This window comes from Rattus norvegicus, chromosome 2 (assembly GCF_021556685.1).
Source record: "Rattus norvegicus strain SHRSP/BbbUtx chromosome 2, alternate assembly SHRSP_T2T, whole genome shotgun sequence".
Classification (NCBI taxonomy): Eukaryota; Metazoa; Chordata; class Mammalia; order Rodentia; family Muridae; genus Rattus; species Rattus norvegicus.
Window position 1 is genome coordinate 111,029,616 of NC_141535.1, and position 15,112 is coordinate 111,044,727.

The 15,112-nt window shown below is 41.9% G+C and overlaps 1 protein-coding gene across 6 annotated transcripts in view; it reads left to right on the top strand.

Moving 5' to 3' along the window:
• Positions 1–15,112, top strand: part of Spata16 (spermatogenesis associated 16) — a 378,162-nt gene that overhangs the window by 213,589 nt on the left and 149,461 nt on the right. For 5 of the 6 annotated variants that reach the window (NM_001432380.1, NM_001432377.1, NM_001432379.1 and 2 more), the window contains 1 exon segment: positions 7,706–7,790. In NM_001432380.1, the coding sequence (NP_001419309.1) occupies positions 7,706–7,790 (85 nt within the window). 6 annotated transcript variants of the gene reach the window in all.

The window sequence follows — 15,112 nt, forward strand, 5'->3', positions numbered from 1 at the left end:
ATATGAGTCAATAGAGAGATGTCTGGTGTGTGTGTGTGTGTGCGCGCGCGCGCGCTCGCCCCTGTGTGTTGGAGTGAACTCGGTGGTTTGCCTCTTCTGCCCAGAATAACAGCTCCTTCTTATTAGTATGTATTTATACTCAAGAAGAGTATACATTTGGGCATCAATATTAATTCATCTAAAATTAATAACATACATGCATATGAATATGTAACATGTATCATCCCGAGGAAATTTTTTAAGTACAGGGAGGAAGAAACAGGTTCTTAAGTGTGTTAAAATGGATACAGTCTATAGTTAGCCAACATGCACTCACCCTTCTGAGTTTCTGTACCCAAGAAGTAAATGGAGTAGCTGCCTGAAAAGCCCACACAGTCATCCTCAGACTCTGACGGAGCCAATTTCCAGTTGTAACAGGAAGAGGAGGAGGGATTTAAAAGAATTAAAAAGGTGACCATGAAACCAGCTAATGGTGAGGAAAGAGGGCTGCGCAGAAAGAGCAAAGCAGACAGGTTAATTAATTAACCCGGCAATGTTAACAAAAGTTAACAAATGGTTGTGGAGATATTTAGAGTTGCTCTCCTAAAAATGAGGGCCAGTTGGGTTGTGTTAGGCCTGGAGAGAGTTCTAAAGCCAGCAGATTAAAACTGCATAAGAAGCTATTTATGGCTGTGAAATTGTGGACTCGGTAAGGAATTCAGAGCAGTGTCCTTCCGTGTAGGTCTTTAAAACAGAATAGATTCTCATCAGTCTCATTTGAAGGGTTTAAGTGTGATCCTGCCTAAAGGCAAGGTGATGAAGGAAATGACTTTTCAAGGTCCCAGCCAGTCAGCCTGGGGAGGCCACACTGAGGGCTGCTCGCTGCAATTCTCCTTTGTTTACACATACCTTATTGTTTCACACCACCATGTGGCCACACTCGGTAAGAAGGCTGGAAATTTTGAAACCAAGCATAGGCCTTGGGATGGGGCTGTACATTCACATGCTCTTAGAAGTGCTTGGTCTGTTTGAAGGTAATCTCTCTGCCAGCTCAGCTGGTGTGGATGTGCTGGTTCCTAGGAACATTCCTTGATGGTAATTTAGAAAATGTGTGCCACTTTCTCTATTATCAACAACAATGTCTAATTCTTTGATTGCGCATATGCCATCCTGTAGGAAGAGGATTTGAGTCATGATAAGCTGGGTTGATGGCATAAATGCCTTTTTCTTATGACTCTATCTGTACATGTGCAGGATTCCAGCCCTTTTACATTTAACAGATGCGTACAGTAAACACATGTGACTCCAGTGACAGTTCCATAAAATGAATTCAAACAGAATATCAAAGCAATAGTAGATTTGCTTTCAGGAAAGCAATAACGGTTGACACATGACTGGGGGCATCACGCTAAACATAATTTTAGACACACCACATCAGGCCAGTATGCCTCCTCGCACTCTCCTCATTAATTTATGTGATAAACACGTCAGCATCCATTAGCATGTATTAAGCTCTCCTGTGAGCTAACTCTTGTTGGGCATCATATTGGACAAATGAGGTTGTCTCTCCATTGTCACAACACCTCCACTGCAAAAATCACTGTGAAGTGTGGAGAGTGAAATCACCCTAAGGCCAGACCGCTCCAGCTCCAGTCCTCAGAGGCCAAGGCTGGTAACCTTGGGATCTCTGTAGCACACAAATAACATTACGTGCTATTGTTAATTCAATGAATACTCGTGTGACTTCATACAAGCTGCAATTTTGACACAGGCACTGGAGACATAGCAATGACTAAAGCAGATGAAATATTGTCAGGGATCAGGGGGTGAATTCCAGTGCAGGCCAGAGAAGAAAGTCATGAGGCTTCGAAAGCCACGGACTCTGAAGCTCTGAAGTTGACTTCAGCACCATCATTGGCAGCAAGAGGATGTGCGAGCCCCACACACAGGAGAGGGCATCACTGGAATTTCATTTGCACACAGTGATAGGCCAGCTCTAAAGCACGTAAGACGGCGCTCTCTGTGGCAGTAGGGGACAGTGGAAACACAGAACTACTGAAGCAGAGCCAGCGAGATGAGTTGGTGGATAAAAGCTCTTGCACCAACCCTGGACACTTAAATTCAGTCTCCAGGAACCCACGTACAGGAAGAAGAAACTTGATCTCCTGCAAGGTGCCTTCTGACCTGCATATGTATGCCATGGTGTAGACACATAAGTAAAATAAATAAATAAATAAATGTGATTCTTTTTAAAGTAACAAAAAATAAATACGACAAATAGGGACAAAGACTGTAGAGGAAGTAAGACTGGTCAGCGCCTTGTAGCAAGGTTATCATCATGCGGTAAATGACACCTTGAGGAAGGGATGCCTAGGTAGAGAGATTCCTGGACAGGATGTTGGATACAAGTTCCATGGGCAGTAGCCTGCCTGGTCTTTCTGAGGAACAGCAGCATACAGAGTGCCTACAGCATAATGAACTGGACACAGGAAGTGGGGTCAAATGGGGCTGGAGAGATGGCTCAGTGCTTGTTACTATTACCAATAGGCTTAGAATTTAGTTCCCAGCACCCGCACCAGGCAGTACAACCACCTTCAACTCCAACAGATCCAATGCTGCCTTCTTGTCTTAAAAGACACTCAGACACTTACAACACACAGTCACACACATGCTCACACACATGTCCATATACACATAATTTTGTTTCCAAAATATTAGTGGAGAGAAGTGGCTAGATGACACAGGGTTCAGATGTCATTAAAAATCTGGGGATCAGGGATGGTTTAATATAAGGAAAACCATCAACGTGATCCATCATATAAACAAACTGAAAGAACAGAACCACATGATCATTTCATTAGATGCTGAGAAAGCATTTGACAAAATTCAACACCCCTTCATGATAAAAGTCCTGGAAAGAATAGGTATTCAAGGCCCATACCTAAACATAGTAAAAGCCATATACAGCAAACCAGTTGCTAACATTAAACTAAATGGAGAGAAACTTGAAGCAATCCCACTAAAATCAGAGACTAGACAAGGCTGCCCACTCTCTCCCTACTTATTCAATATAGTTCTTGAAGTTCTAGCCAGAGAAATCAGACAACAAAAGGAGATCAAGGGGATACAGATCGGAAAAGAAGAGGTCAAAATATCACTATTTGCAGACGACATGATAGTATATTTAAGTGATCCCAAAAGTTCCACCAGAGAACTACTAAAGCTGATAAACAACTTCAGCAAAGTGGCTGGGTATAAAATTAACTCAAATAAATCAGTTGCCTTCCTCTATACAAAAGAGAAACAAGCCGAGAAAGAAATTAGGGAAACGACACCCTTCATAATAGACCCAAATAATATAAAGTACCTCGGTGTGACTTTAACCAAGCAAGTAAAAGATCTGTACAATAAGAACTTCAAGACACTGAGGAAAGAAATTGAAGAAGACCTCAGAAGATGGAAAGATCTCCCATGCTCATGGATTGGCAAGATTAATATAGTAAAAATGGCCATTTTACCAAAAGCAATCTACAGATTCAATGCAATCCCCATCAAAATACCAATCCAATACTTCAAAGAGTTAGACAGAACAATTTGCAAATTCATCTGGAATAACAAAAAACCCAGGATAGCTAAAGCTATCCTCAACAATAAGAGGACTTCAGGGGGAATCACTATCCCTGAACTCAAGCAGTATTACAGAGCAATAGTGATAAAAACTGCATGGTATTGGTACAGAGACAGACAGATAGACCAATGGAATAGAATTGAAGACCCAGAAATGAACCCACACACCTATGGTCACTTATTTTTGACAAAGGAGCCAAAACCATCCAATGGAAAAAAGATAGCATTTTCAGCAAATGGTGCTGGTTCAACTGGAGGGCAACATGTAGAAGAATGCAGATCGATCCATGCTTATCACCCTGTACAAAGCTTAAGTCCAAGTGGATCAAGGACCTCCACATCAAACCAGACACACTCAAACTAATAGAAGAAAAACTAGGGAAGCATCTGGAACACATGGGCACTGGAGAAAATTTCCTGAACAAAACACCAATGGCTTATGCTCTAAGATCAAGAATCGACAAATGGGATCTCATAAAACTGCAAAGCTTCTGTAAGGCAAAGGACACTGTGGTTAGGACAAAACGGCAACCAACAGATTGGGAAAAGATCTTTACCAATCCTATAACAGATAGAGGCCTTATATCCAAAATATACAAAGAACTCAAGAAGTTAGACCGCAGGGAAACAAATAACCCTATTAAAAAATGGGGTTCAGAGCTAAACAAAGAATTCACAGCTGAGGAATGCCGAATGGCTGAGAAACACCTAAAGAAATGTTCAACATCTTTAGTCATAAGGGAAATGCAAATCAAAACAACCCTGAGATTTCACCTCACACCAGTGAGAATGGCTAAGATCAAAAACTCAGGTGACAGCAGATGCTGGCGAGGATGTGGAGAAAGAGGAACACTCCTCCATTGTTGGTGGGATTGCAGACTGGTAGAACCATTCTGGAAATCAGTCTGGAGGTTCCTCAGAAAATTGGACATTGAACTGCCTGAGGATCCAGCCATACCTCTCTTGGGCATATACCCAAAAGATGCCTCAACATATAAAAGAGACACGTGCTCCACTATGTTCATCGCAGCCTTATTTATAATAGCCAGAAAGTGGAAAGAACCCAGATGCCCTTCAACAGAGGAATGGATACAGAAAATGTGGTACATCTACACAATGGAATATTACTCAGCTATCAAAAACAACGAGTTTATGAAATTCGTAGGCAAATGGTTGGAACTGGAAAATATCATCCTGAGTGAGCTAACCCACTCACAGAAAGACATACATGGTATGCACTCATTGATAAGTGGCTATTAGCCCAAATGCTTGAATTACCCTAGATCCCTAGAACAAAGGAAACTCAAGACGGATGATCAAAATGTGAATGCTTCACTCCTTCTTTAAATGAGGAAAAAGAATACCCTTGGCAGGGAAGGGAGAGGCAAAGATTAAAACAGAGACTGAAGGAACACCCATTCAGAGCCTGCCCCACAGGTGGCCCATACATATACAGCCACCCAATTAGACAAGATGGATGAAGCAAAGAAGTGCAGACCGACAGGAGCCGGATGTAGATCGCTCCTGAGAGACACAGCCAGAATACAGCAAATACAGAGGCGAATGCCAACAGCAAACCACTGAACTGAGAATAGGTCCCCCGTTGAAGGAATCAGAGAAAGAACTGGAAGAGCTTGAAGGTGCTCGAGACCCCAAAAGTACAACAATGTCAAGCAACCAGAGCTTCCAGGGACTAAGCCACTACCTAAAGACTATACATGGACTGACCCTGGACTCTGTCCCCATAGGTAGCAATGAATATCCTAGTAAGAGCACCAGTGGAAGGGGAAGCCCTGGGTCCTGCTAAGACTGAACCCCCAGTGAACTAGACTATGCGGGGAGGGTGGCAATGGGGGGAGGTTTGGGAGGGGAACACCCATAAGGAAGGGGAGGGGGGAGGGTGATGTTTGTCCGGAAACCGGGAAAGGGAATAACACTTGAAATGTATATAAGAAATACTCAAGTTAATAAAAAAAAAAAAATCTGGGGATCTTTTCCCCCAATGGAGGAATTATGGGAAGGACTGAAGGAGCTGAAGGGGATTGCAACCCCATAGGAGCAATGTCAACCAAACAGACCCCCCCCCAGAGCTCCCAGGGACTAAACCACCAACCAAAGAGTACACATGGAGCTACCATGGTTCCAGCAGCATATGTAGCAGAGGATGGCCTTGTCGGGCATCAATAGGAGGAGAGGCCCTTGGATCTGTGAAGGCTCGATGCCCCAGTGTAGGGAAATGCTAGGGCAGTCAGGTGGGAGTGGGAAGGTGAGTGGGGAAGAACCCTCACAAAAGCAGGGGGAATGATTTGAGGAGGAGAAACTGGGAAGGGGAATAACATTTGAAGTATACATAAATAAAATAACCAATAAAAATTTAAAAGAAAAAAATAAGTCACTTAAGTACTACAAATTGCAAACATGTAAGAAGAATTTCCAAATACCAGATGCAAACATCTGACAGGCAACTGAGCCTCCTAATGTCCATTGTTTATATAATTTGCCCATGTTCTATACTGTCCATACCAGGTAAAGCCTGTGAGCAGGCTTTGTCTTATTGTTTCAGCCTTTGCTAAACATGACGGGATTCTTAGATAATAACTGTCTTGCTGTTAATATACACCTCCTTTTCCAAATGCTTCTCACGTTATTAGTGTGTTTGTGCCTGCGCATGTTCCAGTGTGTGTGGTGTGTGTGTGTGTGTGTGTGTACATGTGTGACAAGAGCCCACAAACATTCTGGTGCTTGCTTGCAGAATCCAGAAGAGGACAAGAGATCAAGAGATAAGCCTCTCTCTCTCTCTCTCTCTCTCTCTCTCTCTCTCTCTCTCTCTCTCTCTCTCTCCTTATCCCTGTCTTGGGGAACATGTAGCTAAGTTGACAACAAACCGTAGTGATGCCCTGTCTGCGGCTAGAGACAGATACATACATGCGTGACTATGCCTGGCTTTTGTATGGATTCACGGGATCCCTGCTCGGGTTCTCATGTTTGCCCAGCAAGGACTCTTCCCCACTGAGTCATCTCCCCAGCCCCATTCTTAATTCCTGAAGTCCTAATCTTTGTCTGTCCTGAGCACAAATGTAAATGTTTCAATTCTTTGAGGAAAGTGTGATAGTACGTTTATAGATTCGGTGCCTCAGACAGCCTATATTTAGGGAAGGAACATTTCTAATTCAATTTACAGTGATGTCAAGGAACAACACGTATCTGCAGGCAAAGATAAGAAAAACATGCAGGAGTACACAGTGATAGCTCTACTTAAATAAATAAATTTTTGGTACTAGTGATTAGGTACACAGGATTATTATATGTTTAATTGGCTAACGTGACAATTTGGAATCACTTCTAGTCACATTTAATTGGATTTGCAATCTCTGGGGAAAAAGAAATAGAGAAGCCGAGCAAAGAAACAGCCATAAAAGTAAACTGTTTTTCCAAGGGGTGCTAAGTAATGAATTCATATCCATTCCACAATAGTTTTAATATCCCCCTCAGTTAATAAGACCAATGCAGTGTCTGTATGCACAGGATCTGGAAGCTAATTCAATTAGACACAAAGTTGGGAGGAAGGGATTGTCTGTGGAATTGGAGTGTTGTTTTTTTTTTCAGTTGTAAAAGGCAAAGTTAATCAGAGATAAATAATCTTTTAACTCAGGTAAAGTCTGAGGTGTGCTTAAATACCCACCTAATAGCTCAGAGCTGTGCTTGACTTGGAGACATCTTAAAGTCTACATGCAAGACTCAGCGTAGAGCTGCTCTGAAGTCCATTCCTGCAAATATAGGCCTTTAGGATCTGCTATTACATCTTTTGAGGCTTCAAAACAAAGCATAAACATGTCTGGCAGCCTTTAAATATTCTTGGGGTTTACCAGTGGGAGAGCCATGTAGAAGATGGATGGCTTGTTTCTTCTATGGTTTCCGTGTTGCTTGAAAAGCAAAGCCACCTACTTTCTACATCCTAAAACTGTGCTTTGTGTTTGCTTAATCTTACTCCAGTTAAATGTGTGCACTGTGAAATCTCATCTAGTGTTTGTGCGTGCTGCCTATTACAGTTTCCTCCGCCTTATAAATTCACGGTGTTTACATCTGTTCTTGTTCCGAGGAGTGCCATGATCGCGGACTACATGTTCTGGCTCTGTGGAGGAAGCGAGCACTGTGTAAGCAAGCTCATCAAACTGTATTGGCAGGTAAAACTTGACGCCCCAGCTAGGGAGGATAGGTGCTCAAAAGACCACAGAAAAGGGGAGCTCTGGGCCAATCAATCACACAGGTGCCGCCCGGTGGTAATGTGCTTAGGATGAAGTAGATTTCTGAAACTAATTTAAGGGGGAAATTCAGAGTTGTTAACCCTTGGCCCATTCACAAGTTTTACAGCTCGGTATAAATTTTAGACATCCCAAGAACAATGTTCCAGGCACGCTGTGATGACACGTCCATTAAAATACATTTTGTTTTCACACATCCTTTTTGAGTTACAGTTAAAACCGAACATCGGAAGTGATATCAGCCACAGAATTTTAGATAATGAAAGGCGAGGGGATGGATGATATTTACTATTGAAAACTGGGCAGCAGCAAATATTCTGTCACTTGTAGAAAATGACAGTAGGGTGTCCTCTCAGAGCCCAAGGAGAAGCCCTCCCTTCTCAGACTAGTAAGGAAAACTTGAGAGTCTCCTTCCATTTAAAAGACTCAGTAACTTACGTGTTTCCATTTAAAAACATTAAGCTCAATTTACCTACTACTATGAAAAAATAGATTTACATTTTTAAATTACCCCTGTTGTACTTGAGACCTGTCATCTACGTAGAAAAAAAAGAAAGAAAGAAAAGGGAAAAAAGAAGATGGAGTTCAGATAAACAATTTTAATCCCAAAAAAGATGCTCTGAATAGTAATTAGATAAGTATGAAACAGAAACAAATGAAAATAAAAAATAAGAAACCAGGGGCCGAGACAGGGTGAGAGCATTCAGTTCTCTGTATCTGGCAGCTCACCACCACCTACAAACCCATCCACCCTGGGATCCAATACCTTCCTCTGCCCTCTAAGAGTGGCTGTATTCGCGTGCACATGCATGAGCCCAACACTGATTTTAAAAGACATCTTAAAATTAACTGTCCAAAATCACAGCTATGAAAACAAGCAAGCAACGTGCTGTAGACAGAGTGAACATTTGAATGATGGATCGCAACGTGATCTTAAAAAGAAGCAAAAGAGACTGTGAATCTCCAGAAGGGATCAGCGAGTTTGTGTAGAGTAGGTCCCTAACAGATGCTGGGTTTGACTTATTCCTTCACTAAACAAGCACGTCCTGTGTGAATGCTGAACTTTCTACATCAAACTAGGGGGACATGTGGCTAGTGTAGGTATGAGCAAGGACAGATTTAGAGCCTGGTGCTTTTAAGCAAAAGAAACGCTCTTTCCTTTCATTTACAAAGAACAAAATATCCTCATTTTATTCACATTAAAGTAAATATAATCTCTATTCAGCAATATGTACATCTTCGCAGTGACAAAAATTAATATCACAAGTCCTTTATTTTGTTATTCATTATTGATAAGTGATATGGAAAACACACCTTTCATTGTATTCTTTTCATTGAATCCAACCTGTGTAGTGAAAAGAGCCCCTGGCTGCAAGAGAAGGCTGACTCAGAGGAGTGCCCAACCTAGCAACAGTAAAATCAGTATCTGGCTTCAGCCAAAGATGCTTCAGTAGTAAGGACAGGATGCCTGGCTCTCTTATCAGCTTTATGGTGCCCCTTGACACCATGGCCTGTAGACATACAGATCACATCTACACATCCAGTAGTGGGCAGCCATTAAACAGAGCCCAGCAAGGTGGCATCTGCCAGTCATCTATCACTTGGGAGACTGAGCAGAAAGATTCTGAGTTCAAGAGTAGCCTGGGCTGCATAGGAAGAGCCTGCCACAAAAGAAAAAAAAAAGAAACAAACAAGCACTACTTTCTTCTGCATTCTTAAATAAGAAGTTACGGTATCCAGAAAGAGGAGTGGGGAAGTGTAATGACCTGCACACGTGGAAATGCTCTCATGAGGCCCCTTCAGAGGATGAAGAGCAGTGACTCTATTGCAGGTCATCCCTAACATGGGATGGCTTGACTTAGTTTTGTTTTTTCACTTCACACTTTTTCATTCCCAGTGCAGCATTCATCAATTTACAAGATGGCCAATGTTTTATTATGAAATAGCTTTGGTAGGTTTTCCTAAAGGAAGCTCAATCTAAGTGTTCTGACTGAACTCAAGATAGGTAAATCCAAGCTGCAGCATTTGCTGTTAGCCATATTGACAGCATTTCGGTGTAGATGGGAGGGGCTCTGGAACATAATGCCCCTGCTTAATGTAAGTCAAGGTGCCCCTGCTGTGTCTCTTTCCAAGTGCATAAAAACCCCTACTCCTCCCATTAGCTATTCTCTTTGGAGGTCTTAACACAAACTTTCAGAATGTAAAAACTTTAGTGCGTTTCCATCCAGTCTGCATAGATTGATCTATACACTGTCAGATACAAAAGAGCTGTTCTCGTCCATGCTTGACTCAGGAACAGCTTTCAATTGTCCTAGAAACATGTCCCATATCATCACTCCATCAAGGGGCAGAAAATGGTGTAGCCATCTGTGCCATATGACATTGAGCCACCTCACTCTGGTTAATAGTGTTTGCACATGTTATTCTATGACAGCATCCATTCTGCAGAGGTAGGGTGGGTTGACAATAACAACTGGAGGCTGCATGAGAACACACTGGCTCTGTAGCAAAATGTCTAATCTTCTGCCATCAACCATTCTTCATGGAGAACATCTTGAAAGGTCTTCACAAGGCTAAGCTAAGTAGCAAAATGGGGCATGCTTAGTTGGGCTGATAACTGGTTATTTTGAAACAGAAGTCTCATGATATGTATACATGTGCATGTGTGGGTTCCCTCACAGAGGTTGGAGAAGGGTGTCAGATGCCCTGGAATTGGTGTTACAGGCAGTTGTAAGCTGCCCAATGTAGGTACTGAGAACTGAACTCTGGTCCTCAGGAAGGAAAACAAGTATTCTTTACCTCCAACCTCTCCTACTCTTAAATACTATTATTACAAGAAGGTTGAGATCTTCCACTTCCATAAACCATTCTTCCATGTTCACCGTCAGCCATGTGTTCACAACACATTCAGCAGTTTGTACGGCCTTTGTCTTCTGCAATGAGATGGCAAAAGCCGACCCTCTTGGCACTGATCCTCACATGGAATCTGAAAAGGTGGAAACAGAAATTTCGCTGTAATATACCCACAGGAACCCGCAGAAAATCCCCCGGGAACCAGGACAAGCTGCCTTCAACACACTTCCCACATTAATTTTTATTTTCTCAATTTTCTTCATCATATTTAAGCTTAAGCCCTTCAAATCACAATCTCAGAACCTCCTGAGAATCAGATTCATTCACACAGAGAAAAGGAGACAGAGACAGAGACAGAGGCAGAAGCAGAGGCAGAGGCAGAGGCAGAGGCAGAGGCAGAGGCAGACGCAGAGGCAGACGCAGAGGCAGAGGCAGAGAGAGGCAGAGAGAGGCAGAGGCAGAGGCAGAGGCAGAGGCAGAGGCAGAGGCAGACGCAGACGCAGAGGCAGAGGCAGAGGCAGAGACAGACAGACAGACAGAAACAGAGGGTGTTTATTTTTCTCACTGCATTAGAAATTGGCCTAAGCACAATCAAAACACCAAAGCAGGACTGAGAAAGAATTATGACTTTTACTCTACTATAAGGTTGTAATTTTCCTGATATAAGAAGCCGAAATATTTGACATAATATCAATTTCAATGTTTCATTTTAATGGAAGCAAATAATAAAACTTGGATTAACAAAATCACCAATTGCCGATGAAGTCACAGCATCTCATGTGTGTATAAACACTCATCAAGAAATACCAACATCTTCTACTTGATTTGATATTACGTCACTTCCTTTTCACTGAGGTCTTTATTAGAGTGACATCATCAAGGTTATCTATGCCAGCAATTTCTTCCAATTTTAAGAAAAGCTATTTGCCATGTGTCGGTAGACTGTCCCTACTGACAACTCTCAGGATGCCATCAGTCTCAGCTCCAGGGCTGCAAAGTTCCTAGTTATTTGACTCCAGGTGTCTCATTTAAAGTTGCAGATTACAAAAAGGACAAAAAGAGGTTGTCCCACAGTGCTACCCATAGTTGACTTCCATATCTTCACACCAAAGATTCACCTCACTCACAGGGCTAAGAGGACAGTCATCACAAAGCTATGTTCTGGAATGCACCCACTATCAAATTAAGCCTAGTTTTCTTTATTTGGAAAAAATGCATAGACATTGGCCAAACAGAATCCTTTCTAAACCTCCTGTCTTCACAGAGGCTTCTGAAATAAAAAGGAACTTCGCGGTGGGCTCTTGCATCTAGACAAAGAGCTCCTGAAAGGCTCTAGTACTCTAATTGGAGCTCTTGGCTCTGAGGAAGCCAAGGACTTTCACAGCAGGAATGAGCCCTCTTTGGGGATTGTTGGAAAAGCTGTTGACACCAACACATGCCTGTGTAGAGAGCCTGACATGTGGAGCCTCTTTCTGCAGTGAAACAGCAAATGCTGAGGCCGTGCCAACTTCACAGGTCCTCCATCTGTGCAGAGAACGTGAAGAAGTCCCGCCCAATTCAAGTTGTACTTGGCGTTGAAATGTTCCCCATCTCAAAACTATCAATGGCCTGTGTAGCTTCCTAAGAAAGCTCGCTAAAAAGTTTTCCGGTTTTGTTTGTACTGCTGTGACCCTTCTCCTCTCAAGGGATAAAACTGGACTTCCCTACTCACATGCCCTAAGGATTCAGGGCACTGTGTTGCTCTCTCAGGTATTCCCATGCACTTCAGTGCTTGAGCTGCTCTTTCACTCCTTCTCTTTATGCAGCACTATTGCTGCAAACCCTTTTGTCTCTGATATTGGGCCTAGAGGGGACAACTGCATCTAGCACCAAAGGCAAAAAATAGCCCCAAGCATGTTCTCGTCATAGAGTGCTTCCATCAACTTTGCTATAGTCATTCAAACTGTAGTCAAAGTGAAGCCGATGAATACCTTTCTCACATACTCAAGTTGTCTTCATCATTTATACTCGCTTGCCATTGAGTAACTATGTGTAAGCACACAACTACATATTAGGGATACAGAGGGAAACAGCCAGACATCACTCCGTCTTAAGGGACCACACATAACATCCCTCCTCATCAATTCCAGTTACCCATTGTCAATAGCGACTTCAAAATACTAAATGGGGCAGGCATGTTGGCTCATACCTGTAATCTTAGCACTCTGTGGGCCGAGGCAGGTGGATCTTTGTGACTTTCTGGCCAACTTCCTTGACATAGTGAGATCCAGTCCAACCAAGGACACCTAGTGAGACCATGTTGAAAGGGTTTCGGGAGGAAAGGAGAGAGAAAATAAGAAGAGGAGGAGGAAAAAAGAGGGGGGTGGAGTGGGACTAAATGTACGTTAAATTGTATGCTGTTCTGAGTAACATGAAGAAATAGTCCACCTGTTAAGACCCACAGTGGCCATTTCAGCCACCAGACCATTGATCATAGTATAGAGTACTTGTGTCACGTTAACATATACCCTTAATAATTGCCCCAAGTAAGAATCAGTGACTCATACATGTTGAAGAGACTATGTGAAGTGCACACTTCAAGTGAACTGGTGAAGAAACAGAAACACAGAAAACTGTTCTATGTGTCTCTGTTGCTAATCTCTCATTGTGTCTAAATTATAAACTATGTTTTATGATAGATCTGTGCATGGCGGGAACATACTTAATTTAGGTAGGATCAGGTACAATCCATAGTTTCAAGCATCTGTTGGAGGAGTTTTGGAATGCCTCCCTTGTGGGTCAGAGGGGAAACAACTGTATTCCACCATAAAATACATACAAGACAGAATTACAGGACTGTAAAATAATTAAAACCCACACCACTACTTAATATTCTGCCTTTCTTCTATGGTGCCATCAAAGCACATTGCAAAATGCCACTCAATAATAAGTTGTTTAATCAATCAATCAAATTAGAAATTTGTTTGACATGAAGCCAAAATCACTAACATCTAACTGAGAACATTTTTGCCATCATTGTTTTGTAATTAACGAATTCAATGATTATGCAAAGACATGCTAATTGCCCTGATTTGTTCACTGTGTATTCTACATATGAATCAAATGATCACACTGTACCATATATGTATATGCAGTTATGTGCTGATTATAAGCTACATGCCTACACACATGTATTTTATATGTGAAAGAAGGGAGTCTCAGAGTATATACAACACAGTTAGTTCCCAGTGGATATCCTGAAAAGTGAAAGCAATTCTCTTAATTAGTTAATGCAGTTTTTAAAATGAAAAATAGCAAAGGGGAGAGATGAGTTTCTTTAGTTATAAAATTATGTAACATTCTTCTCTATACATGCATATATGTTTTAAGTTAAAAATCGTAGATGATTTTTTTGGCTTCCATTGTGTTTGAGACTCACCAGCCTACATGAAAAATGCTACAGACATCCACGATTCTTTGGAGCTGTTGGTCTTCATACCCTCACAAAAGTCCCAGGGATTGGCTGTTCATTTCTTCTGTCCAAGATGGTCATCAAGGAACTCATAATTACATAGAAGCCTTTGGAGCATCCAGAGTCACATATTATAAATTATCCCTGGCATGAGTGAGGAGTTGAAACTAATAATAAAGCCTAACTTTCTACTCCTTTTTTTCTTGATAGTGCAAAGTCATCCCAATATTACTCATTTACTTGGTGAAAACTTACATCTCTACCTCAGAACAAAAATAAAACCTTCAACATGAAATTACAGGTAAGGTGAGGTCAAGGAGCCAGAAACATCTATCATTATATTGAATAAAACACCTACATTTTCTAAAGAAAAAAAATGTGTTCCCTAGAGATGAGCCTCCATGTGAAAAAGTTTCCCATAGAAAGGTACAAACTAGGAAAAACACATGAGCATTTCAGTTAATGGCCAATATTCCTTATCTGTTTACTTAGCTTGGCCCAGTCCATCAGAGAGTTTGTCAAACAGATGCCTAGTGTCTGAAAGCAGCCTTGTTACTGTACATTCTTCAGATTAGACTTAATTTGAGAAGCACCAAAGCCATTTACCCAAATATTTACCCATATATTCTCCATCAAATGTCATGCATTGTGTTTAAACTCCCAGTACTTGGCACCAGCTCTCTAGTCAGCCTCAGGTCAAATGCAAACTACATTTAATCTGGGAGAGCTTAGCTTAGTAATGGGTAGCCTCTGGATGCAGCAGTGAAGACTGGCTCCTCTAGACTCTTTGGAAACGTGAAAATACATGTACAAAAGGAACAGGAATGGGAGATAAGCAAGCTCGATTGAGAAAACTGACAGAGTGTCCTGGGCTTGAGAGATGTGGGTGAAGCAAAAGGACCCAGAGAAGACAATAGGTCCTGGGACTGACTATGGCTCA